Genomic DNA, 26317 nt, shown 5'->3' on the forward strand with positions numbered 1-26317 from the left:
ACTGACATTTAACGTTTTGTAATGCAAAACACATTTTATTATTATTTTTTCATCATTGTTTTGGGTTTTTTTCCTCAGTAATTATGTAAAAAGACATTATTGGAACATAACTAAGTTTCCTCATATGATGATTTGTCTCTCTAACTTTCTTTTAAATTTTCCCCATGATGCAATTTATGTTTCCAATGGGGATTTCCATATTATTGGAGAGGCATTTACAGCCTCTATCCGCAGTCTCTAATCTCTAATCGCGTTCTTTTTTTTTTTTTTTTTGTCTTTTTGCTATTTTCTTTGGGCCGCTCCTGCTGCATATGGAGGTTCCCAGGCTAGGGGTCCAATCGGAGCTGTAGCCGCCGGCCTACGCCAGAGCCACAGCAAGGCGGGATCCGAGCCACGTCTGCAACCTACACCACAGCTCACGGCAACGCCGGATCGTCAACCCACTGAGCAAGGGCAGAGACGGAACCCGCAACCTCATGGTTCCTAGTCGTAGTCGGATTCGTCAACCACTGTGCCACTACGGGAACTCCCTCTAATCGCATTCTAATCATGTCGATTAGTATGTGAACAGAGATTGTGTCAAGGTCACTGGATTTTTCACTTTAAAATCATTAATGTTCTGTAAATTTCGCTTTAATAAAAATGTTAGTTAAAGAACTTCTGGCCTTTAAATTATGTGCCCTTATGAAATTTGCCCTCTGCCCCAAAATGATGACAGATTAATGAACTGGGGAGATGGGCGTGTACTAGGTAGTTTTGTATTGAAGAATCAATTTTGCATCTTAACAATGTAAACATCTAAGAGGAGAAAGTAGAGATTTTTGATGAAGGTGACTATTGTCTTTTAACATACTAACTTGTCACTGTCTGAAAAGAAATGTGGGCGGGAAAAGATAATTCAGGTTGAGCGTTAAGGCACCAAGTGGGACTTGAATGAGATGCCATGTGGTCTCATTTCGTGTTTGGTTTAATTGGTCCCTCCTGAGTCCTTGGGATGAAGTGGATGCGTTGAAGACATGATGATAATCAAGGGAAATAATTTTGTATGTGGAGCGGCCAGCTGTACTTATCTAGAACAGGCAGGCTAGGGAACAAATAACCTAGGACTCAAATGTGACCTTGACGTAACGGATGGTCTAAAGTAAGGTTGCTGTAGTCTGTCCAAGGCGTGCCATACCTCCCATATTAATGTATATTTAGACCACAGAGGATGTGGAAACGGGCATAGGAATGAACAGAAAACATCCATTCTTTTCTGAGGGACAGAAGAGGGAAAATAACTGCTCACTGACATTACGTGTAAAGGATAAATTCAAGATAAATAATGATCATTTTGGAGGAAACAGTCACCCATTCAAGGGCCACCACCTCTTCTTGCCCGAGTTATTGCAGTTCCTTTCAAAGCAGTTTCCTGGTATCTACATTCATCTTTCTACAGTCCAGGTACAAACATAGCAGAGCGATTCAATTAAATTTAAGACAAATCAGGCCAGCAAGCTACTAACTCTCCTGCATATCTGAGTTAAAAAAAAAAAAGTCAAAACAAAAAGACCTTTACAATTGTCTAAAGACAATTACTAGTGACTACTTTATTTCTACAAGCTAAGCTATTTTTTTTCCTTTTCACTCATTCTATTTAAGATGCTGGTTTCTCTGCTGTTTCTCAACCAGGGCTGGCATCCTCCCATCTCAGGGCTTTTGATTTTCCTGTTCCCTTTACCTGAAAAATTCCTTACCCCAGGTATCTGCAGGACCTACTCTTTTATCTCTTCCAAGTTTCTGCACAAAGATCAATTTTTAATGAGGCTGACGTAATTAAAAATTACCAGTCCACCTTCCTGTACATTCTTACTCTCCTTCACCCTCTGCATACTTCCATAGCTCTTATCATATGTTCTACCTATTTGCTTATTTATTTTTCTTACATATCATTTGTCTTCCTCCATACAATGGAGGCTCTCAAAGTACAGAAGAACTTTGTCTTACACTGATGTGTCTCAGAATCTGAGAATAGGACCTGCAGCAAAGGAGGTGTCACCACAATATCTTTGTCATGGTTGCAAAAAAATAAGCATTTTAAGGGCAAGTAGTAAACTTATTAATGTAGGTTATATGGCAAAAATTATCAATGATCTGCTTGAATAAAGTTTGATAAAGTATTCTGACTATTTCATTAGAATCATAATTATCAGCACCTCCTAAATGCTTTTTTTCAGGCCCCAGCTCTTGTAATTTCTGATACTCTATCTTCTTGCTTCATTCTCATACGTGATTTACTCACCTCTCCAAATTTTTTACCGCCTTCCCTCCTGTAACATTTTCTAATAGATCAATCTGCTGCAAATGACCAAATTGTTTTTTAATTTTTTTATTTTTACAAAGCATTATGCACGAGAAAGATCTTATTCGGTTTGCTTTATTTGGAATAACCTGATGAACAATACACAGCTTGAGACATATTAAATTTATAACATATGCATCCTGACCCATACCTCCCAGGGCCTGGCTATGCCAGACCAAGCATCTTCCATTTGTGTTTAGTATGTTTGATTTAGCAGAGTTCTCTCTCAAAATACAGAAACGCATTGGTAGAATAATGTAATTCTACTACACTGATGCATAAAAAAATTGGGGGTATTATCTAAACAATCTTCTTATTTTCTTCTCAGTTTAGGAAATTTAGACAGATAAATTGTTATAGGTCTTATAATAGGTAGTAATAATCCTAAAGTCATAGGTAGTAATAATCCTAAAATTCCTGACTTCTAATAAAGTGTGTGATTCTACACGACTATCGTGTACCAAATATGTTATACATAAAATGTTGAGTCCATGTACCGTAGAAAGAAAAATCCTTGAATTGACAATCAGCATTTTCCAGGCTCATTCTGTCCCTAACCCGCTATGCAACTTTAGAGCCATCACTTCTAAAGAGGAGATTGGAGCTGGGCTTCAGTCTCCCTTTTTGTAATATGAAAGAGTAGAATCGCTTAAATATTCCCCTCGAGGACTCTTCCAGGGGAGGTTAAACGTAATCTGAGTGACTGAGTGTGCGGTGGCTAAGGCATGAGGTCCCTCTGACTGATCATTGCTCTGCAGAGGCTAAAGGAACCTTTAGCTAACTGTAAGTTCTCTCTCTCTCTCTCTTTTTTTCCCTCCCCCCCCCCGTAGTTACACAGTGAGTACTATCGAATCAACAGAAGAGAACTGAGAAGGGCAATCCCTTCAGGAATTGTTCAGGCAGAGACCGCCCAAATAGAAAACACATGCTATTTCCCCTCCGCCTGACCAACTTGGCATTCGGAGTCCAAGTTCACAGGAGAGGGGGTGGGCCTCTCCTCTCCGGGGCAGGAACTGGAGTCAGAGGCTTTCTCTGCAACGGGTTCAGAGACAAGAGCAGTAGGAATGCCCTGCAGCGCCTGGGTTTCTGAAGCGTCTCCCTTGGAAAAGTCCGACCGCCGCTCGCCCTCACCCCTGCAAGAATCCGGATGCAGACCAAGTTCAGCAGCACGCGGGACATGCTGGATGCCGATGGAGACACCACCATGAGCTTGCATCCTCGAACCTCTACCACAACCCAGCGGCCAGAGCCTGGCCCCCCAGGTACCCTGTGTCCCGCAGCTCCAACTGGCCAAACCCTTGAGAAATGCCTGAGAGGAACTACCTCTCCCGGGAGTGTACAACGTGGAGGAGAGAGAGGAAATGCTTTTGCGATTTATGATAATGTGTCACTGTGCACTTTCTATGACTTGTGTGCCACAGGCATGAACATGTGAAAAATTACATTAAGGATAGGCAGAGATGTTTTTCTAAGGTTCTATTGCTAGCAGAGCAGTTTGTTGTTGTGAGTGTGTCACTTTACCTAGTAGCTGTAGCATGCAGAGGTGGGACTGTAGGTACAAATACAGTAACATCCCTTCCCCTTCCTGCGTTCCCATGGAGGCCAGACCCGATGCTGTTTCATTTACAGCCTGTGATTGACCTGGAAATGTAGATTTAGAATTCTCTTTTTGCTACTTTTGAGCTCATGGTTTTATTTTATTTTATTAATTAATTAATTAATTAATGTTTTTAGGGCTACACCAGCGGCATATGGAGGTTCCCAGGCTAGGGGTCTAATCGGACCTGTAGCTGCTGGCCTTTGCCAGAGCCACAGCAACACAGGATCCAAGCCACGTCTGCGACCTACACCACAGCTCAGGGCAACGCCAGATCCTCAACCCACTGAGTGAGGCCACGGATCAAACCCGCAACCTCATGGTTCCTAGTGGGACTTGTTTCCACTGTGCCACGACGGGAACTCCGAGCTCAAGGTTTTAGAGGGAGATTTTCAAGCAGACATACCAACCCTGATATTTTGTTATGGTAATTCTGCATCCTGATGTTGTGAGGGCTTGGGAGAGTCACGCTAACAGTGAGTGTTTGGTTTTACCATCTGTTAAATGAGAGGGAGTTAAATGCTTTCTAAGGTCCCCTAGCTCTGAAATTCTATGATTCAGTGACATAAAGAGTGGCCCCAGGGAGTTCCCATTGTGGCTGAGCGGTAAAGAACCCAACTAGTATCCATGAGGATGCGGGTTTGATTTCTGGCCTTGCTCAGTGGGTCAAAGATCTGGCATTAGCATGAGCTGTGGTGTAACTCGCAGATGTGGCTCAGATCCTGCATTGTTCTGGCTTTGATAAAAGTGGGCAGCTAAAGCTCTCATTGGACCCCTAATCTGGGAACTTCCATATGCTGCAGGTGTGGCCCTAAAAAAGCAAAATAAATAAATAAATAAATAAATAAACAAACAAACAAAAACAAAAAAAGAGTGGCCCTAGATGCAATTACAATCTGTCTCATTTTGTTCTACTGACTCCTAGAATATTATTGAAATGATTGGATTAATTATACAAGCATTTAATTTTAGTTACCTTTAGCTTCCACCTTATGCTTTTATTTCCAATAATTCACCTTCTGACATAGTAATTATATTATATATATATATTATTATACATATATGTATTTTTCTTTCAGTCCCTAGAGGAGATAATTCACATACTTAGAGAAAGATTTTGTTTCCTAGGAAACTCCTCTAATCTAAGGCACAGATATGATTTGAGTTCTAGTGAAAAGACCCCAAACTCTTCTAGAGACAGGACAAGGTTGCACTACCAGGGGTATCACTTACAAACTGTGTGATATTGGACAAGCGTGACTGAAGCATCCTTGGGCCTCAGCTTCTTCCTTTGTAAAAGTTAATGATGGTAACCATGTATACAGTGCCCATCACATGCCTGATACTGTTGTGAGCACTTTATACATATGGATTCATATTAACTTGAACTAATGTTAAATAGAAGTAACAAAATCTCTGTTATAAGGTGGTTATAAGTACTAAGGTTGATAGCTAGGAAAGTCCTTGGTCAGTTGCAGGCATATAAAAAAATGTGAATTTCTTTTCAGTACTCCATTCCTTGAAAATTCCCAAAGTGGTCTGTTTAAACTTTGCGTGGGTCTGCCTCAGAGATTGATTTGTGTAGTGTCTGTATCTGAATATGTCCTTCCTTGTTGACCATATCCAGATTTTCCCAGATTTTCTTCAGGGAAATCTGGGAGTTCCCTGGTACTCAGTGCATTAAAGGACCCGGCATTGTTACTGCTGTGGCTCAGGTCACTGAGGTGGGGAACTTCCACATGCCACAGGTGCAGCCAAAAAATAAGTAAATAAAAAATAAAATAAAATCTGGAGTTCCCATCGTGGCTCAGTGGTTAATGAATCCGACTAGGAACCATGAGGTTTTGGGTTCGATCCCTGGTCTTGCTCAGTGGGTTAAGGATCTGGTGTTGCCGTGAGCTGTGGTGTAGGTTGCAGACACGGCTCGGATCCCACATTGCTTTGGCTCTGGCGTAGGCCGGAGGCTACAGCTCTGGTTAGACCCCTAGCCTGGGAACCTCCTTGTGCTGCGGGAGTGGCCCTAGAAATGGCAAAAGGACAAAAATAAATAAATAAATTAAATTAAATTAAATTAAATCTGGACACACACTTTTTTTTACTGTTCTCCTTTTCTCCTTTATCAAATACCTTTTAGGTTTTCTTCCTTTCCCTTACTAAACTTTTCCATTCATTTTCTATTAATTGAATTGCCCTCGACCTGAGGCCCAATGATGCGGCAGCGTTCTAAGTTTTTATTTATTTATTTATTTTTGCTAGACTATCTAGTAGTTTGTGAGGGGGGTCTTGGGGATTTCCAGCCTCCTTGACATGAAGCATAGGAATGTCAGTTTCTGTAGCCACAGGATATGAGTAATAGGATACGGTATGGTTTCCTCCATCAAATCCTTGAAGAGTCAACTCTTAGGGCTGTGGTTTCAAGTGGCTTGTATACAATTTTGTTTTCACCTTTGACTAGAGCCAGGAACTCTCCACAGGACTTGGTGATCAGCATAATCAGGAACAGGGAGTACAAAGAAGTTCTGCTGAGGTTGGAGGGTGAAGAAGGAGGTTGAGCAGGATAAAACACTAACTGAAACATCTGGCAACCTTTTTTGTAAGAACAGTAGGAGTGGAGGTTCCAAAGAAGTGTCCTGGAGGAAAACATCTGAAAACGGTTATCTTATCCTAGATGTTTGATGTTTTATTTCCATCTTGTAATAATGCAAATAGAGGAACGTCACTGTAGAAGTCACGGAGTTCCCGTTGTGGTGCAGCAGAAATGAATCCGACTAGTATCCATAAGGATGTGGCTTCACTCAATGGGTCAGGGATCTGGTTGCCAGGATCTGTGGTGCGGGTTGCAGATGAGGCTTGGATCCTGCATTGCAGTGGCACAGGCTGGCAGTTGTGGCTCCCATTCTACCCCTAGCCTGGAAACTTCCATATGCAGAGGGCATGGCCGTAAAAAGCAAAAAAAAAAAAAGTCAATTTATTAAAAAAAATAGATCTGCTGTCATTTTGTGGCTAAGAATAACAGCAACAGCTACTCTCTGAGAATTTGTCAGCAATGCAAAAGATTCAGATTCAACTTAATATTGAATATTGTGGGACAGTTATAACTGGAAAATTTTCATGTTTTCTTTAGAATTAGTAAAAATAAGTTATACACCTTTACTTACTTCTAGAGTTCAGTTTTTCAGTTTTCAATCTTTGATGTAAAATATATGTTTGTATTTTAAAATGCCATCATGGAGGATAAGAAGTAAAAATGAAAGATAACACCTTCAGACCTTTCCCTAAACTTATGCTCTGGTCATGTTATGCCAGGTATGTTGCAAAGTACTAAGGATATAATGTCAAATATGACATAATCCCTGCTTGTGAGGAAACTTAAAATTTAATACGATTGTCCACTGAGCAATCAGTGGGATACAATGCCTGATGGGGCATGCTCTTGGTACAAAGGAGAGCTCAGTCACTTCTGTCTGGTAGGAGTAGAGGAGATCAGGAAAGATTTGAGAGCAGAAGTGACCATTGAGTTGAGTTTGACTTTGAGGTGTTCCACGTGATACAGGAGGAAAAATGGGAGGCTTTGAGTGGTGGGCACCACGACAAGCAGGCAGACACACAAGAGGAGAGCCGTGGAGGTCTTATGTGACTGTTCTTTAGAGAATGTTAATAAATACGTTATAGTTGAGTTGTGGGGTTGGAGGAGTGAAGCTTGACAAGAGATAAGTCTGAAAAGTTACAGAGGGCCTATTATGTCATTTGGTGGTATTTTGATTCTATCCTGTCGGTGAAATGAGGTCATGGAGGATTTAAAGAGGGAATAACCTGATCTGTTTTGTGTTTTTAGAAGACAGTTTAGACTGCAATGAGATGGATGGATTAAAGGAGTAGCTGAATGAGCTAAGACCCAGACTTTACACTAGTCAGAGCATGACATTAGAAGAACCAGAACTGAAATGACATAGGGATGAGGAGGAGGAATCAGATATGAACGTTATTGATGGGGGAGAGTTTAAAGAATTGGTGACTGGTTACGAGGTGAAAGACAAGGAAAGGAGAACATAGGTTGACTAGGTCCCATCTGATATTAAGCAGATGCTTAACGGAGAAAGAAATTCCTGGAGGAATAAGAAAGATGACGGGCTCAGTTTGAGTTTAAAATGTCCATAAGAGAAAGGACATGCAATTGGAGTTGCCCAAAGACACTTGAATGTACAGCATGTGGGTTTCAGGTGAGGATCCTGAGCTACATATACATCTGAGCCTGTTGGCATTTAGGTAGGAATTAAACTTTCTAAGGGTGAGTGAGATGACGGAGGAAGACAATGTAAAATAAAAGGCAAAGAATAAAAACCAAAAATAAACAAACAAACCGCGAAAGAATGCCAAGGATACAATCTTAGATAATACCTCAGTGAAGGGCAGGCTAAGAAAGAGATTCCAATAGGAATATTCCAATAGGAATAATGAGTGGTAAAAAGTGACAGATGTGGACCAGCAGAGAGAAGCTTCTAGGAAGCCAAGAGATAATAACATCAAGAGAAATGGACAAGACAAAGGTAATAAATAGTGAATTTTAAAAATAACCTTTAACACTGCAGAGAAGTCAAGAAAGAGGAAAGGTAAAAACAATATGCTATTTTAGCAGTAAGAAGAAAAATATATTATTGGTATTTTTTCATAGGAGGGGTTTAACAGGATTAATAGGTAAGTAGCAAAATAAATAGTTTAAGTCATTTTCTTTTTTTTCTGTTTTCTTTTTTGAGGCGCCTGGCTATAAAGAGAAAAGGTAAAGTGATGTGATATAGCTGAGGTGATGGGTCATTGTGTGAGTGCTAAATTTTTAAAATTATATTTAAGGTGTAGGAGATTCTAACTCAACTGTAGCTTGAAAAGTAGTGCATCTATGGCACTTCACAGTAATAATATGCTGGCAGGAGAGAGAGGGAATGAAATAACTGATGGGCCAATTTCCCGCTGAAGACTAAATGTAATCCTATTAAAAAATATGAAAACATGGAGTTCCCGTCGTGGCTCAGTGGTTAACGAATCTGACTAGGAACCATGAGGTTGCAGGTTTGATCCCTGGCCTTGCTTAGTGGGTTAAGGATCCGGCATTGCCATGAGCTGTGGGGTAGGTTGCAGACGAAGCTTGGATCTGGCATTGCTGTGGCTCTGGCGTAGGCCGGCAGCTGAAGCTCCAATTAGACCCCTAGCCTGGGAACCTCCATATGCCATTGGAGTGGCCCCAGAAAAGGAAAAAAATATATATATTTATGAAAACCTATTTGCATTTAAGGAAAGAATCCAAATAAACAAAAAACCCTTTAATGAAAATTCAAGTTCCACTTTTCCCTTACTCATATTAATTACAACATTTTCAAAAATTTTCCTAGACTTTTAGCTTCATTTCCTCAACCACAGTACAAACCCTCATTAACGAATCATGGCGTAAACCACATAATTGATTCAACAAATATTTAATTCATACCTACTAAGTATTAAGCATTAAGGTAGGCACTGGGGAGACTATTTTTAGGTGTTTGGGGAAGTAGTAATCTGAATCACTGATTAGAAGAATATATTATTCATATTAGGTAGTGCTATTGAGGAGGCCCCAGAAGCAAATGCAAATGAATAAGTTATGACCTTGTTTACTCATATGTGTATTTTTGAACCAGGTGACTTGATTTAGTCTGTAAGTCTGAGTTCAAGCTTTCTAGGAAAAGCAAGACAAGCACAGAGTGACCTTCCAAAGTGAGGACCACCTATGCAAAAATAAAAGCACAGAGATAGGAACTAGCATGGTGCAATGTATGCATGGGTAAAAGAAGTTAGACAAGAGTACAGAGGAAAAGAGGAGGTGTTCTGTTTTTGAATTGGAATTTAAATCAGGAGAAGATAATTTGGAGAATCATCAGCAGAGTCAAACAGGATGGCCAGGTAGACTGTTGGGCTGATAAATGAGCAGTCCTCAAAGAGAGGCGTAGATGAGGGGTTTGGAGGCAGCTGAGGCTGAAAAATAGGATGGGATTCTACTATGGCAGTCCTCTTATAGCATGCTGAGGAGTATTTTTCTCTTAAGGGAGGGATTAAATTGAATGAGTCACCTTGGTGGTAGGGTGGAGAATGTATGCTATAAGGTGGCCATTACTGAGCTATTTCACAGCCTAGACGTGAAAAGCTGCCAGTGGTAAAATGCTGGTCTTTCTATAACTCCTTACAGAGCTGCTGTACAAAGGCACATATTAATGTGGGACTTGTTGAAAGGGTTGGAAAGTGATTTACAAAGATCAGTTCTAGAATGAGAATGCTTGAACAGCATTTCTGCTCCATCATTTCCTAGCTGTACAACCCTAAGAAAATTAAGCAGCTCCTGGGTATTGCAGTTTTCTTATCCAAATAAAGGTTAAAAATGGCGCCCTCTTGAATAATTGTTGGAAGATTCAAGTGAAACACTGCAACATATATAACACACTCAATAGGTATTATTATCAGTAGCTACATGTCCTTGATCAGGTAACTAATCTCTCTAGGACTCAGTTGCCTACCTGTTACAGTGGGACTACCATTGTCTTTACCTCATTAGGTATTTGTAAGAAGAGAGGAGATAATCCATACATAGCATTTATCTCAGTAACTCAAGAAACGTTAGCAATTATCATTTAAAGTACTGTTATTTTTGAATGAAGTTTCAAGGATGAAACTTCTTGATTGGATATAAATTTTGCTTCAAAGGAAAAAGATAATTGATTTCTGATTGCTGTGAATTGGAAACTCAATATTCTAGAAATAGCTTGTATGTTTTTAGAGGTGTATTCTTTTGAAATTATAGGAGCCATGCTAGCTCTTATCTCTGTGCTTCTATCTTTCCATGTATGGTCCTCACTCTGGAAAGTTCACCCTGTGCTTGTTTTGCTCTTCCTAGAACACCTGGATTTTAAAAGAGAATGAAAAAGCAAATATTTGAAATAGACTTGTAAGAGAAAGGAGACGTGCATTTTCATAAACACTCTAAAATACTTCCAGCGCACACAACCTTGAACCCTCTCCCATGAGGCTGACTATGTGCCACATCCAAGGATTAAGGAAGAAAAGAGAAGTAGCTAAAAAGACAATATTTAAAATTTTTAAATGTATGCAAAAGTCAGATAGATACTCAGCAATGTCTCATGACTGAAAAATGTTCCAAGTGAAGGAATCTAAAGGATGTCACTTCTAAAATATCATTTACTTTGCCACCCGTTAAGCTGCATGTTTCTGTGAATCTGGCTCACGGGGAAGTGTCCAAAGGTGTTGCTAAACATGACAATTTAATCCAGGCTCTGCCACTAGTTTGCAACCTAGACTTGTGCAAATTATTTAAATTCCTTCTGTCTTTTCAAGCTTTTATGATCCTTTCTCTTTCAGAGGCCTATGAATAGCCTACATTTGATAATGTCTGGTTCATTCTTTATAAGACCCTGGGAATAGAGGTGTACAAAGTGTTCCCTCTGATGCCTGATGAAGGGGAGCTGGTCAAATATGACACCCATCTTCATCTGCAAAGTTGCTTATAAACACAAAGGGATTTGTATTCAAAACTTGACCTTACCACTGTAGCCTTTTATAGTATAGTTACAGTAAGAGGATACAGGAAAGGGATGTGTTTTTCTATATATATCTTATTATTTCTAGGGGTGTTTATATCATTCCTTGGCCTGTCCACACCTTTTTCCAAACATGCCTCAGGAGACAGCATAGGGGTTCTCTTCCAAAAAATAAAACCATGAGAAAGCCAAGCCAAACCGAAGCACCTTCCAGGCAGCATACTTTTCTTATTTTAGGGTGGGAATGGGTCCCTAGAGAGAGAGCCTCGTTATGATCAGGGCACTTGGAATAAAACTCAGGAACATTAAATCCACAGTTAGGAAAAAAAAAAAAACTTGACGGAAAAAATAGCATTAAAGAAAAGGAAAAAGTAAAACTTTCAACAGTGTAGTTTTTCCATCACGGAAGCCTGCTTTCCTAGGAAATGGTCCTATCTGCTGCAGAAACTCCCTAGGGTTGTGTTTCTCTGGACCTTTAGTTAAAACGGGAAGGGGCTGTGAATGTTGAAGGAGAGAGTAGAGTTGAAGTGAAAAAAATTTCCAGATGATCCGGGAAAGATAACTCCTTCCAAGGGAACTTTTAAAACTTTGCTTCCTTAGCAGAAGAGATACTACACTTCTCTTTTCTCTTTCCTTTCCCTTTCTTTCTTTCTTTCTTTCTTTCTTTCTTTCTTTCTTTCTTTCTTTCTTTCTTTCTTTCTTTCTTTCTTTCTTTCTTTCTTTCTTTCTTTCTTTCTTTCCTTTTTCTTTCTTTCTTTTTTAGGAAACAAAAAGACACAACCAACTTGGTCAAAGTAATTGAGATGACGTGGATCTGAACTCATGCCTGTGGGGCTGCCATGTCTGTACTTCAACCCACAAAGCTCATGGGGAAGCTGAAGGACAGAATGTCAAAGGGATAGGAGAGAGGACTGGCCCAGATCCTAAGCAGGGCATGCCTAAAAGTCCCAATGGCCGGTGGTGACACTGGAAATCCCAGTAGTAGTAGGGCCTGAGGGTGAAAAGATCTGATTTCTACCTCCAGCTCTACTGTCAGTTCAGCTGTAGGATCATAAGGCAAGGGCGTCTCTGGGCCTGTTTCCCATCAACAGAATAGGAGCATTGGACAGGGTCACCATTGAGGACTTCCCACCCTGGGATAATAAGCTCTTCAGACCTGCTCCAGATCCAGAGGGAGGAAGCTGACCTGAGCAATGGGGCTCAATCATTTAGGATTAGTGGGGGTGGGGTGGGGGGGGGTACAATGCTCAGCTCTAATGTTTGGAGCAGGAGAAGGGAACTAGGGACCCTGACAGGATTGGAGTGGTCCCATACCATTGAGAGTCCTGTAGGAATGGGGGAATCTTAACAGGGCTGAGAGCCTAATTGGCTTAGAGACCTTTGCAAGACAAGGAGTCACTAATAAGATTAGGCACCCACACAGACTAAGGGATCCCTGGCATAATTGTGTGTGTGTGTGAGAGAGAGAGAGAGAGGGCGAAAGAGGGAGAGAGAGGAATAGGCGAGGCATACTAACAAAATGGGGGAGGCGGGCTCTAGCAAGTCCGGGTCATCTTACAGTGTTGTGAGAACCATAGCAGGATTGGGGAGCCTGGCAATATTGGGGAACCCTAGCAAACCAAGAACAGCATGATTGTGGAGCTCAGAAGGATTGGGGGTATCCTGAAAGGATGAAGAATGAAGGTGTCCTGGGAGGCCTGCAAGGCGCTGAGAGCTTTGAGAGCCATGGACAGAATTCTGGGCCTTGACAAGCTGGAGCGTCCCTAGAAGTTCTGGGGATAATGACAGGATTGGAGGAGCCTCTGGCAGCCTAAGGAGGGGGTGGAGGGGGCACTGATAAAATGGGGGGTGCCAGCAGAGTTGAGAAATGCAGACGGAATCAGCGTTGCCCAAAACCTTCAAGCCCTGGAGGCTTGTCGCCCCTTCCGCCTCAAGGCCTAGACCTCCAACGCTTTCAGACTCAGCAGCTCCAAATGCTCTCTCTGGCCCTGGGGACCCTAATTAAGGGGTGATAGGGCCTTGGTCCTGGCCTCCCCAGCTGCCCGCCCCTCAAAGCTCACTTGACAGCTGCCCCATCCACAGGAAACCCTGGATCTATACTTCTTTTCTTATTCCATCCTAGAGGCAACCCTGGGGATGATCATGTATTTATTCTTTGCATGGATACAATTATTAAATAATGTTCTAATCCCTAACGTCCATCCCCTCCTTTCACAGTAGAGATTTAAGAGCATTCTTGTTGGTCCTTTGGGCAGAAAATCAACACCTCCTTTACCTCAAATATACAAGGAAAAGTGGGTTTCCAGAGACACAAATAATTTAGTTGATTTTCCATAATTCTCCTTTACCTTCTTATTTCTAATTTTGGCCAGAGAAATGTTAATTATAAAAGGGACAGTATTTGTAAAAATTTTATGCCTTTGATATGTATGTTAATAGAAATAGATTTGAGCAGAGGTTAAACAGGCCACATAACAGATATTTGTATATAAGAGACTCATTCCTTCAACTTTAATTGAACTATTTCAGTGGAAGTTCTTGGGGCTAGAACTTAATGTTCTAGTGACTAAACAGGCAGTAGTCTTTCCAAGAAGGAGCTTATTTTCTTCTGGGGTAATACAGATATAAACACCCCCCCGAAAAAAAAGGTAAGTTATATATTTGATGGTAATAATAGATAATGGGAAAAATAAAGCAAGCTACTGCAATGGTAGGTCCACATATGCGCTTGCCTCTGGAATCTAGAAACATCTATCTCGTTAATTTTGGGGGGGCATATAGAACTTTAAAAAGACACAGGGTTTGATGTTTCTCTTAAGCTATATTCTGCCCTCTGATCTTATTTTTTTATGTTCTGCTGATTTGAGATACTCTTAAGGACAGTGCTATGAGAAGCTAGCACTTTCTGGAAAAATTTAGACCAAACCAGATCAGCCAGCTCATTGAAGGAAATAGGAAAGAAAGAAAATCCCTGTTGTATTTGTATATGCTTCAGAATCTCACATTAAGTTATTGTATAGAAACCAGTATTGCCAGGAGATGAATTTAGTTGAGACTGCCTTCTGCTGACAGAAATATTACTGAAAAGTCAATAGATTTTTGGAGTTTCCATTGGAGCACAGCAGAAACGAATCCATGAGGAACCATGAGGTTGCAGGTTTGATCCCTGGCCTCCCTCAGTGGGTTAATGATCCAGCGTTGCCATGAGCTGTAGTGTGGGTTGCAGATGCGGCTCGGCTCCTGCGTTGCTGTGGCTGTGCTGTAGGCCAGCAGCAACAGCTCCAATTAGAACCCTAGCCTGGGAACCTCCATATGCTGTGGGTGCAGCCTAAAAAGACAAAAACAAACAAACAAACAAAAAAACCGGAAAGCTAGGTCACTGGAAGTAGGCTACCAGTAACATATCCGAGGATTGATCAGTACAAGGATACAGGCAAAACTAATGCAAAGGTACTAAGATTTGCTTGGATCTAGGATAAACAGTGACTAGTGCATTTGAGTGAGAGAAGAATAATTCAGAAACAGATGAAAGCACTAGATAGGGTCCAGATGAAAAGATTTTCGTAGAATTTTATTCTAAGTGCATTAAAACTATTGCCAGTTTTTAAGTCATGGAGTAACATAATAAAATTTCCACTTTAAAAATAAATCTGGGTCTTTAGGAAAAGTAATGCAGATCTTATTCTAAAAATAAGGATATGATTATAAAGAAAGTTCCCATTGTGGCTCCTTGGGTTAACAACCTGACATAGCCTCCATGAGGATGCAGGTTCCATCCCTGGCCTCACCAGTGGGTTAATGTTCTGGCACTGCTGCAAGCTGTGGTGTAGGCTGCAGATATGGCTCAGATCCGGCATTGCTGTGGCTGTAGGGTAGGCTGCAGCTGCAGCTCTGATTCAATCCCTGGCCCAGGAATTTCCATATGCTGCAGGTGCGGCCATTAAAAAAAAAAAAAAAAAGAAAAGAAAAAAGATTCATGTTCTAAAATATATCAATGTCTGCATCCAGATTTTTATTTATTTTCCCTGTTAACTTTTAAGTCTCAAAGGATAGTGGTCATATTTTCTATTCCTATACTATCTCTACTAGTTATAATTCCCCACTTGGAACTAATGTTTAGCACAGATCTCTGTACCTGAAATATATCATGCAGAGAACTTTGCTAAAAAAGGAAATGAATGTATGTGCCTTTAATTTTTCTGCTTGAGAACTTGACTTAAATGCCCGAGGAAGTGAAATTCACAGGTTGTGAAGAATTTGTTTCAGGGTTTTCCATCCCTCGGTTTTATTTTAACCACAAATCCCAGATACTACCTGACTGGGGGTCTTCCTTGTCAGGTATTCGTGGTCATTCAGATCCACAGTTGACCTCACTAGGTAATGGGTTTACTCTGGACTCAGAGGAGCCTTTGCAATCTGCACAAGGCCAGTGTATGGGGGCGTGGGCAAGGGAAGGATGCTGGCAACAGGTGATCACTTGGATCACTTAGAAGATCATTTAGATCCATCCTTGGGAAATAGATAATCATATTTATTTTTTAGTCTGTTTTTATAATATATTTTTGGATCTAGAGATCAAAAGAATGGGCAGACAAAATCCTTATAAAAGTGCATCTTCCGATAAAGAAATTCCCCAAAGAAACAGTAAAACAATCATTTGCCATTACGGATATGCAGTTTGCATACCAGTTTATTAGATATTATTATAGATAGAGAAATGATAGATATAGATATTGTAGATAGAGACTGATTATAGATACAGATATTATTATAGCTATTATAGATAGGGTATATTAGAAGAATCATTTGGGGAACTCGGGAGGGGGTGTTTTGCAGTAACAATGAATTAATTCCACTTGTTCTCTGATCATGTGAAAAATTGTTCTTTGTTAAGCCATTTTTTTGAGAGTCTTTCACAACTCTAATTTTGATAAAAAGAAGGTTATACACGCAGCCTTATAGAGATAGTGTACAAAACTTGAATCAGTGCAACATAGGACTGGGTGGATGGGGAGGGTAGAAGAGGGTAGGGCTTGTGAAGGAATCTAGCTGTGATAAGTGAGGCTTGGCGTGGAGCCCTGTGGCCACGTTTCCAGGACAGAGGGAGTGTTATCCAGTTCATGAATACTGTTGTCCGGCAAAGTCTGTGTCTTCCCAGAACCAGCTCCTCTCACTCGCATGCCGCTGACATGGATCCAAGAGGAAGACAAAGTGAAACACTGTCTTTTGTCTTGTGCCTGCAGAGCACCAGCCTCCCTCTTCTGCTTGGCGTCCCGTGGCCCTGACCCTGCTGACTCTGTGTTTGGTGCTGCTGATTGGCCTGACAGCTCTGGGGCTTGTGTGTAAGTCTGCGCCTTGACTTGGGGGAGGCTCCTGGTGTAGCCGAAATGAAGCCTCTGTACACTGGCATCAGTTAAGTCTCGGAGACAGAGTTTGGGGTGATGCAGAAAGAACAGCTTTATGGCTTTGCCAGGCAAAGGAAGCCACAGCAGGCTTACACCCTCAAAACTGTGTCCTGCCTTGAGAAGGGAGAGCAGAGGGTTTTATAGGGTTAGCTTGAAATAAACAGGGCTTTGATAAGGATTAGGGTGCCTGCACTTTTCTCCCTCCATAGATCATTTCATTGTCATCAAAGCTGGCGTCAGGGGATCTGGTGCCAGTTTCTGGTGGTCTTTGGGGTTATTGCACCTTGACCTTCTCTCTGCAGGGACGATTACTCAGAACAGGAAGAGAGTATTAGGGAGTGTCTCAGAGGAAAGGAAAACACCAGGTTCGATGTAACTCTAACAAGAAAGTAACCATTAGTAACCAGTTAGCGGGCCAAGGCAGGACCTAACGGAGACGCTGAGACTGAGGGGTGGCCCAGGAGGCTAAAGGAAAAGCCTTTTACTTCAAAACAGAAGAACTCGGGGGTTTGTACACAGTTTCACTGGTTCCAAGATTTGTCTAGGATGAGAAATATTTGTTATGAATTTTCTTTCTTTTTTTTTTTTTTTACTTTAATTCTGGAGCCTCTGAATAAGTCAATATGCCTTATTCTAATGCAATTCAGTAAATGATGAATATAATGGAAGAAGCACAAAAATACACCAATCGCTTACCAGCTAGACTTTTACATTCTGTTTGAACGGTTTTTTGCCGGTTGGTTTATAGGACAATAGTTAACGTCAGCAATTTTTAATGAATGTATACCTCAGCCCTCTTCCATTCACAAAAGAGTGCAGTGGCAGCGGTTTTTGCTTTTAGCATTCGGAGCTCAGTGGGCTAAGCAGAGAGAAATATTTTTTATATCCCGCCCCCTCCATGTAAAGAGAAGAGACCAGGACTTTAATCATGATAACATTTTCAGAAAGTGCAGGAAGTTATAGAATCATTTTGCAAAGACTTGTGAAAATCAAATAAGGAAGAATTCACATATGAAAGTCTTTAAATTTCAAGCTAGTTAAGGACAAAGTAAAAAAAGGAAGTGGGTGAATTTCTTTCATCAGATGGAGACCCTACAGCAATATTTCCTGAACAGGTGAAAACATGGTTCAAGCTAAAAGATCACACAGAAAAGCAAGTTTTAAAGTAAAAGTTTTTTTAATAGAAAATTTTAGAACTTGTTTGTAACCTTAAATTTTGAAATTAAAAAATATGTATTTCTTAGTGTTTCTACCCTGGTCCCCCAATTTTTACTTCATTTTGATGTAAGTATTGTTTTGCAAACACCATTCTTTTTAGTGGCATAAAGCAATTCCCATGATTCACGAGGGATTTTTCTACTTAAATTTAGAAACCTGGAGTTTGAAGCTAAGTGTTGAAATTTTCTACCCAAGTGATATTAAGAAAGTCACTTGTTCTCACTGAGCCCAATTGCAAAGCTATAAAAATACAGAAATAATAATATGACTATTTCAGCGACTGAATGGGATAATAATGTATGGTGCATTGTCAATACTCAATATAATCATCAGGAGATACTTGAATTTATTTATGAGTTTAGGTTGAGTAATGGTAAAAGACTTATTGAGCAGTAAATAAGGTTAAGGAATTTATCCCTGAAGTTAGAAGCTGTTATGATTCCACCCTTTCAGGTAAGGAAGCCGAGAAATAATTTGCCCAAGGCAATACAATTTATTGTGCGCTAGAGTCCAGCCTTGAATATAAGCAATACGAGATCTCAGGATCTGGGATCTTAAACACCATCCTGTTTTGTCTTCCCTAGGTATAGAAAATAGAAATAGAAATACAAGTGAAGAAATAAGCTGTCCAGTCTGACTTGGTAACTTGGGTTAGTTTTTCAGTTCTACCAGCTCTCCAACACTCAGCAAGACAGCATTTCTCAAAAGGAAGAAAGGTTGGGGAATCTCTCCCAACAGCTGCAATCTCTCCAAACCCAGAACAGGAAGCTTGCAGAAACTCTCCACCATGTGGCTGAAAAACTCTGTCGTGAGCTCTATAACAAAACTGGAGGTGAGTCCTGACTGCTGCGCTCCCCTCTTCCCTCAGGTATCTGTCCCCAAAGGGCTGATTCTCCCATCAGTGTGCCTGTGAACCATGTAGGATTTAACAAGTTGTCTGGAAAACTTAATAAAGAGTTTGGGCCTTCAGATCATCTTCTATTATGGAGATCCTATAGTCCAGCTGTCTGTGTTACAGTATGTGAAGGAATTCACCAAATTCATGCATTTTAATATGCACACTGAGATACATAGAATGACTGGCCAACAAGGACCTGCTGAATAGCACAGGGAACTCTACCCAATATTCTGTGATAATCTATGTGCCAAAAGAACCTGAAATAGAATGGATGTGCATACCTGTATAACTGAATCTCTTTGCTGTACAGCCGAAATTATCCCAACATTGTCAATCCACCATACTTCAATAAAACTTAAAAAAATTCAGATGTTTTAAATAGAATTAACTTCGAATAACCAAAACAACACTACAAGTAAATAAAATACAGTTATTTCTCGATTTATCTTGGCACATAAATACTTAAGAGTAGTATACATCTCATAATTCATTTACAGTTCCTTCTCCATTAAGAAGTTAATGAACTCATGGACTTCCCGTCGTGGCGCAGTGGTTAACGAATCCGACTAGGAACCATGAGGTTGCGGGTTCGGTCCCTGCCCTTGCTCAGTGGGTTAACGATCCGGCGTTGCCGTGAGCTGTGGTGTAGCTTGCAGACGCGGCTCGGATCCAGCGTTGCTGTGGCTCTGGCGTAGGCCGGTGGCTACAGCTCGGATTCAACCCCTAGCCTGGGAACCTCCATATGCCGCAGGAGCGGCCCAAGAAATAGCAACAACAACAACAATAATAACAACAACAACAAAGACAAAAAAAAAAAGTTAATGAACTCTTAACTATAGTTCTCGAATTTGAAGAATCATACAGAAATAGGGTTAAAAAGACAGATAAATGGAATCAAATTCTAATTATTTTAATGTAGTATGACTGGTCTGGGTACCAAAAATCTTCATTTTTATTAGGACCACTTACCATAACAACACTAATGTTGGATGAACTCAGTTTTGGTCAACCCTACTGGACGAACCTAGATGCCTCATGTCAGGCCCATGCCTTCTTTTTCTTCTCTCCTGTTTGGCTTTCATAATATCCAACTCTGTTCAAGTCAGTCTCCTTTGCTGTTCTAATTATGCATGCTTAGGAAGCAACATACATTTCCAAGTTCCTGCTTTTCATTTTCCTTTCAGAGATTCAACAATAGAATGAAGCCTGTGAGTCTTCCATTTACATACTGGTTCCCACACTAACCAGACAAATAAAGAGTTGAAGATAACTCCAGAATTCTGGGGGAAAGCAACTAGGAAAATAGAGATGTGATCAAGGGAAATGGGACAGAAGTCTGTGGTTGTGAGGAGGAAGGCTAGGAATTAAGAATGCTGTTTTGAGCATGTTGAATTTAAACTATACCTTAGATATCCAGGCAGAGATATGAGTAGGCAGTTTGAGATAGAAGAACTAAGTTCTGGGCCAGAGATATAGCCTGACTTACAGATCTTCCAAATTATTTCTTTAAAACCTCATTTTACCTTATGCAATAATTTCAAATAGAAAAATACAAACAATAATGTAGTATCCATTTGTGTATTGACCACTCAGATTTTAACATGTTACCATTTTGACACTGGATGGCTTTTATTTTAAAATTTTATATCTTTATCTTTATGAACACACCCATGACATATGGAAGTTCCTCAGTCAGGGATTGAATCCAAGCCCCTACCACTGTGATCTATGCCTGCAGCTATGGCAATGCTGGATCCTTTAACCCACTGCACCAGGCTGGGGATCGAACCCATGCCTCTGCATTGACTCAAGCCACTGCGCCGCATCAGGAACTCCTGGGTTGCTTTTAAAAGGCATTTTTATGGAATGATTGAATTCCGATCCCACTGTATACCCACAAGGGACTTGATTACAGGTGTTCAGCAATCAAAGGCCCAAGGCCATGTACCCACATAGGTGTTAAACCATGGATCTCATAGCCTAGTTCCTATCTTTACAGCCACTACCCACATAGTGCATCGCACCCTTGACCTGTGCACTTATTTCTCTGACTTCGATGCCCATCTTAATTTCCAATATATGAAGATTTACCATTCTAATCCTAGCGTGGCTTAGTATTTACGGGAGTTTTTTTCTAATATTTTATTCACATATTTTGAATGAGAAAATAATCCACATCCTATTGATATATATTTCATTAAAAATCTTTTTATTACTATTTAAGAGGATTTTGAAGAAAAAAATTATAGAAACTTCAAGTGCTCCTCTTCAGAGTCCAGAGTGCTCACCATTAATTATACCATGGAAGTCCTCTTTGGTTGCTTCTCAAAATGCAAATGCATATTGAATTTCTAACAGATGAAAAGTTCATTATGAAAACGAATATCCTCTCTGTATGCTGAGAATTGCATAGGGCAAGAAAGGTTTGATGCTCCAATCACTCCTAGATTCCGCTGTCCATGAAAGCAGGTAGTTCCTGTTTTAACTTCCACTGTATACTCAGTACCAATTATAATTCCTGTCGTATAAGGAATGGATATTCAGTAAACGTTTGCAATTATCATTGCCTGGGCAATTAAATAGCCGAGAGAAAGGGAATCAGTTATGTCTTAGGTCATCAAATACTGTATTATTTCAAGAGAAGAAAGACAGCAGACCTGGGTATAAAGCAACTTACTAAATCTGATTTCTTTTCAAGAGCACAGATGCAGCCCTTGTCCAGAAAAATGGAAGTGGCATGGGGACAAGTGCTACCAATTCTATAAAGAAAGCAAGAGTTGGCAGGGCTGTGAATATTTCTGCATTGCCGAGAACTCAACCATGCTGAAGATAAACACACAAGAAGTTCTGGTAAGGTCCTGAGGCTTGGTCAGTGTTTGAAGTACTCTCAGAAGGAAATATTTAAGCTTCTAAGGAGTCAAGATCTACAGATTCACCCATGGCCCAGAATCACTCCGCATCTCTGCCTCCCATATGTTGTATATCAATCTTATTTAATCCAACATTTAACCCTGTGACTTGAAAATAAGGGGTCATTTATAAATCTTGATTGATGTGACTCTCAGTTTCAGAGCATCAGAATGTAGTCCATGCTTATTAAGACAAAATAATTATTTACCTTGGGCAAATTAACTGGCCTCAGCACAGATGCTTTTTTTTTCTCTCTCTCGAGTGGACGATCATCTATAAGGGCAGGCAGGTCTCATGTGTTGCTCTGGTATTAAAAGTGCTGGCCAGCCCTACACATCTCTGTATGTAAATGTTATAATACCGCTAAAGCTAAAGGTTTTCTTGTGTGCTTTTCACAGGAGTTTGCCATGCCTCAGAGCTACTCTGAGTTTTTCTACTCTTATTGGACAGGGCTATCCCGCAGTAGCAGCAGCAAAGCTTGGCTGTGGATGGATGGAGCCCCTTACTCCTCTGAACTGTAAGCCTTCAGTGTGTTTCATGGGAAAAAGCTTTGAATAGAGAGGTTTTGCTTGAGTAACAAGAGTTCCAACAGTTCGGCTCAATGAGCATTAATGGAACATCTCTATGCTTGGAGGACACCATCCAAAGATCTATTTTTAAAAAAGCATAATACTTACCCTCAGAATGGCTTATAAATCACTGAGAAAGAGAGAGGGAGGTGTTTGTTATGGATGAATAAACCAAAGTCCAGGTTGTACTGGTGACCTTCTTGAGGTCACACAACTTGACAACTGGTCAGTATCCAGAAAGAGTATAAGACTTTGATTTCTTGGCTTTCTGGGCAGTGACGTGGGGAACACGTTTAAAAATACAGTCTGTGAGGCGTTCCTGTCATGGCGCAGTGGAAACGAATCTGACTAGGAACCATGAGGTTGCAGGTTCCATCCCTGGCCTCGCTCAGCGGGTTAAGGATCCGGCATTTCTGTGAGCTGTGGTGTAGGTCGCAGACGCAGCTCGGATCTGGTGTTGCTGGTGGCTCTGGCATAGGCTAGGCCCCTAGCCTGGGAACCTCCATATGCCTCGGGTACGGCCCTAAAAAGGGCAAAAAATAAAATAAAATAAAACAAAAAATAAAAACACAACCTCTGAGAATAGGTTTACTGACAATATAAACAGTAATATTTTTAAAAATTAGTTTTACTTATGCGAACGTTTAGGTAGGAAAGCGCATGGTGTCCTTTGAAATTGGTAAATGTAATATCTATATCAAACTCTATACAATTTATATATTTATTTGTCCTTTTTTTCCTTTTCTAGGGCCGCTCCGAGGCATATGGAGGTTCCCAGGCTAGGGGTCGAATCGGAGCTGTAGCCACCAGCCTACACCAGAGCCACAGCAACGTGGGATCCGAGCCGCGTCTGCAACCTACACCACAGTACATGGCAACGCCGAATCCTTAACCCACTGAGCAAGGCCAGGGATCGAACCTGCAACCTCATGGTTCCCAGTCAGATTCGTTAACCACTGCGCCACAACAGGAACTCCTCAAACTGTATACAATTTAAAGCCATGTTTGAACAGACACCTTTCTATATACCCATATAGGATTTATTTTACCAGAAGATAGTACATAGTCAACATAATTATTTTTATTTTACAGTTAAATAACCGAGTTACAGAGAAGGTAGATGATGGCAGTAAAATCATATGATAAGTTGGATTATAAAGTGTGTTTTATTAAAAAGTTCTTTTTGTCTTTTTAGGGCCGCACATGAGGCATATGAAGGTTCCTAGGCTTGGTGTCAAATTGGAGTGGCAGCTGCCGGCCAATGCCACAGCCACAGCAATTCAGGATCTGAGCTGTGTCTAAGACCTACACCACAGCTCACCAGCAATGCCAGATCCTTAACTCAATGAGCGAGGCCAGGGATCAAACCCACATTCTTATGGATACTAGTCAGATTTGTAACCTGCTGAGCCACAATGGGAACTCCATAAAGTGTACTTTAATTTTAGTTAGAAAGGTTTTTTTTGGAGTTCCCTGGTGGTTCTGTGGGTTAAGGATTAGGTGTTGTCACTTCTGTGGCTCTTGTTATAGCTGTGGCGCAGGTTCAATCCCTAGTCCAGGAACTTCTGCGTGCCACAGGTGCAGCCAAAAAAAATGAAAGAGTTTTTGTTGTTTTGGAGTGACCTGAAACTTCTAAGAATGCATACGGCAATTGAAGACAAGAGGAAAGAGGCTGGTGGCCCCATCTTTCCAGTAAACTCATTCTGGGTGTTGATTCTATAACTTTATCAAGCTAAGGACACGCTCTATGTATTATCTGGATACTTAGAATTTCACTTTAGACATAGACTATAATAAAATTTATTTTTTTCCCGTTTTTTGAGGTTTGAGATTATAATAGACATCACCAGCCTAAGAAACAGGGACTGCGTGACCATCCTCAATGGAAAGGCTTTCTCCAAAGACTGCAGGGAGTTGAGGCGGTGTGCATGCGAAAGAACGGCGGCTGCAGTGAAGCTGCAGAGGCTCTAGGAGCCTCTCTGAGCTGGGACGTGGGGCGGATGATTCCCCAGCAACAGCCACAACTGCAAGCTCCCTTCAGAGAAACTGAAGATTTTGTTTTGCGGAACAAAATTCCATCTCTTTGGGTGCACCTGGTGATCTCAGTTCTTATTTTCTTCCATTGAATCCCTGTTTATACCTTCCAGGTACTGACTATTTAATAATAATAAATGTAACTAATGTGAAGTGTTTGTGATTTTTAGAATGGACTTGCGATTTCAGGGGGAGGAAATTCAGTGTAAAGGTGCTCCTCAAAATATGATAGCCATCAGTGTTTTGGTTGTGGGTGTCTAATTATTGAGAATTTGTAGGGACTCTACAAGAGTACTGATTATTTCATTATTTGAGAAAAATAGCAGGTGCCAGAGAGGCATGCTGTTTTCAAGGGGATGGTTTTAGCATTTTAAATTTTAAATCTTGGGAGGCATGCTGTCATCAATACACGACTGAAGATGAGTTACCTGAATGAAGGGTGAGTTATCCAGTCAGGTCATGGCAAGTGAAAGAGACTGGGACATCTGCATACACAGCTGCTTCTTATGTAAATGCCCTTTCTCTGGAGGACACACACACAGACAACACCATCATAGTCACTGACCTTGTGGGCTTATAGATAAATCACTTGTGGGGGCTTAACACAAGAAAGGATAAGCTCCCATAATTCTTTTTTTTTTTTTTTTTGTCTCTTGTTTTTTAGGGCCACACCTGTTGCATATGGAGGTTCCCAGGCTAGGGGTTGAATTGGAGCTGTAGCTTCTGGCCTACACCACAGCCACAGCCACGTCAGATCTAAGCCATGTCTTCGACCTACACCACAGCTCATGGCAACACTGGATCCTTAACCCACTGAGTGGGGCCCGGGACCAAGCCCGAATCCTCATGGATACTAGTTGGGTTTGTTAACCACTGAGCCATGACGGGAACTCCTCTTATAATTCTTTATTTCTCAAAAGTGAAAACTGAGATGCTTCAGTTTTATTTTTGGTAAACATCTATCGATGATGAAATGATGTTAAATTAGCAAATACATGATAAAGAGGAGATGTTTGCTTATAGTCTTAAGACTATCACTTATCAATCCCTATTTGTAGATTTCTTTAGAATTTTCACTTCAGGAGTTCCTGTTGTGGCTCAGCAGGTTAGAACCCATATCTGTGAGGATGCAAGTTTGATCCCTGGCCTTGCTTAGTGAATTAAGGATCCAGTGTTGCAGCAAGCTGTGGAGTAGGTCACAGATGTGGTTCAGACCTGGTGTTCCTGTGGCTGTGGCATAGACCAAGTAGCTGCAGCTCCAATTTGACCCCTGGCCCCAGAAACTTCCATATGCCTTAAGTGCAGCCCTGAAAAGAAAAGGAAAAAACAAACAAAAAAAGAATTTTCTCTTCAATTTTCTGCTGATTAGTTAGGAAATTTATTCAGTGTTGAACAAATTTTGTGCTGATTTATTGTGTTGTGCAAATAGAACTGCCTTTGTAGCCATAAAATGAGAATTTGAGATCCCTTATCCTAATTTATTATCAGGCAAATCCCTTTACTTCATAAAAATTATTTCATTAACTATAAAGTGGACTTATTTACAATGTTCTCATGGTGATACTGTTAACTGAAATGAGGTCCATGTGGAATTAGTTTCATAATCTACACTGCAAATTTATATTGAAATATAAAATGTAAGGGATACTAAAAATATGTTTAAAAAGCAGAGAAGAAGATTAGGGTTTTTTTTGCTTTTTTTTTTTTAAATGGGGAGCAAAACGAGCATACTCAGCTTTCTTTGGAGCTCCATATTCATGAAGACATT

The 26317-nt window shown here is 40.6% G+C and overlaps 1 protein-coding gene across 1 annotated transcript; it reads left to right on the forward strand.

Moving 5' to 3' along the window:
* The first annotated feature begins 3227 nt into the window (after positions 1 to 3227).
* On the forward strand, positions 3228 to 24702 carry CLEC1A (C-type lectin domain family 1 member A). Its single transcript, XM_047787563.1, has 6 exons — positions 3228 to 3603; positions 16759 to 16857; positions 18794 to 18970; positions 21735 to 21886; positions 22345 to 22463; positions 24339 to 24702. The coding sequence occupies exons 1-6, from the start codon at positions 3489 to 3491 to the stop codon at positions 24484 to 24486; spliced, it is 810 nt and encodes a 269-aa protein (XP_047643519.1). The 5' UTR covers positions 3228 to 3488; the 3' UTR covers positions 24487 to 24702.
* Positions 24703 to 26317: the final 1615 nt, after the last annotated feature.

Source organism: Phacochoerus africanus, chromosome 7 (assembly GCF_016906955.1).
Source record: "Phacochoerus africanus isolate WHEZ1 chromosome 7, ROS_Pafr_v1, whole genome shotgun sequence".
NCBI classification, from domain to species: Eukaryota; Metazoa; Chordata; class Mammalia; order Artiodactyla; family Suidae; genus Phacochoerus; species Phacochoerus africanus.

Bases quoted from the DNA above. Each gene is read 5' to 3' on its own strand.
- CLEC1A (XM_047787563.1), top strand. From the start codon at position 3,489: ATGCAGACCAAGTTCAGCAGCACGCGGGACATGCTGGATGCCGATGGA. The intron at 3,604-16,758 runs GTACCCTGTGTC...TTGTGCCTGCAG, and splicing joins GCCAGAGCCTGGCCCCCCAG to AGCACCAGCCTCCCTCTTCT. The intron at 21,887-22,344 runs GTAAGGTCCTGA...TGCTTTTCACAG, and splicing joins TAAACACACAAGAAGTTCTG to GAGTTTGCCATGCCTCAGAG.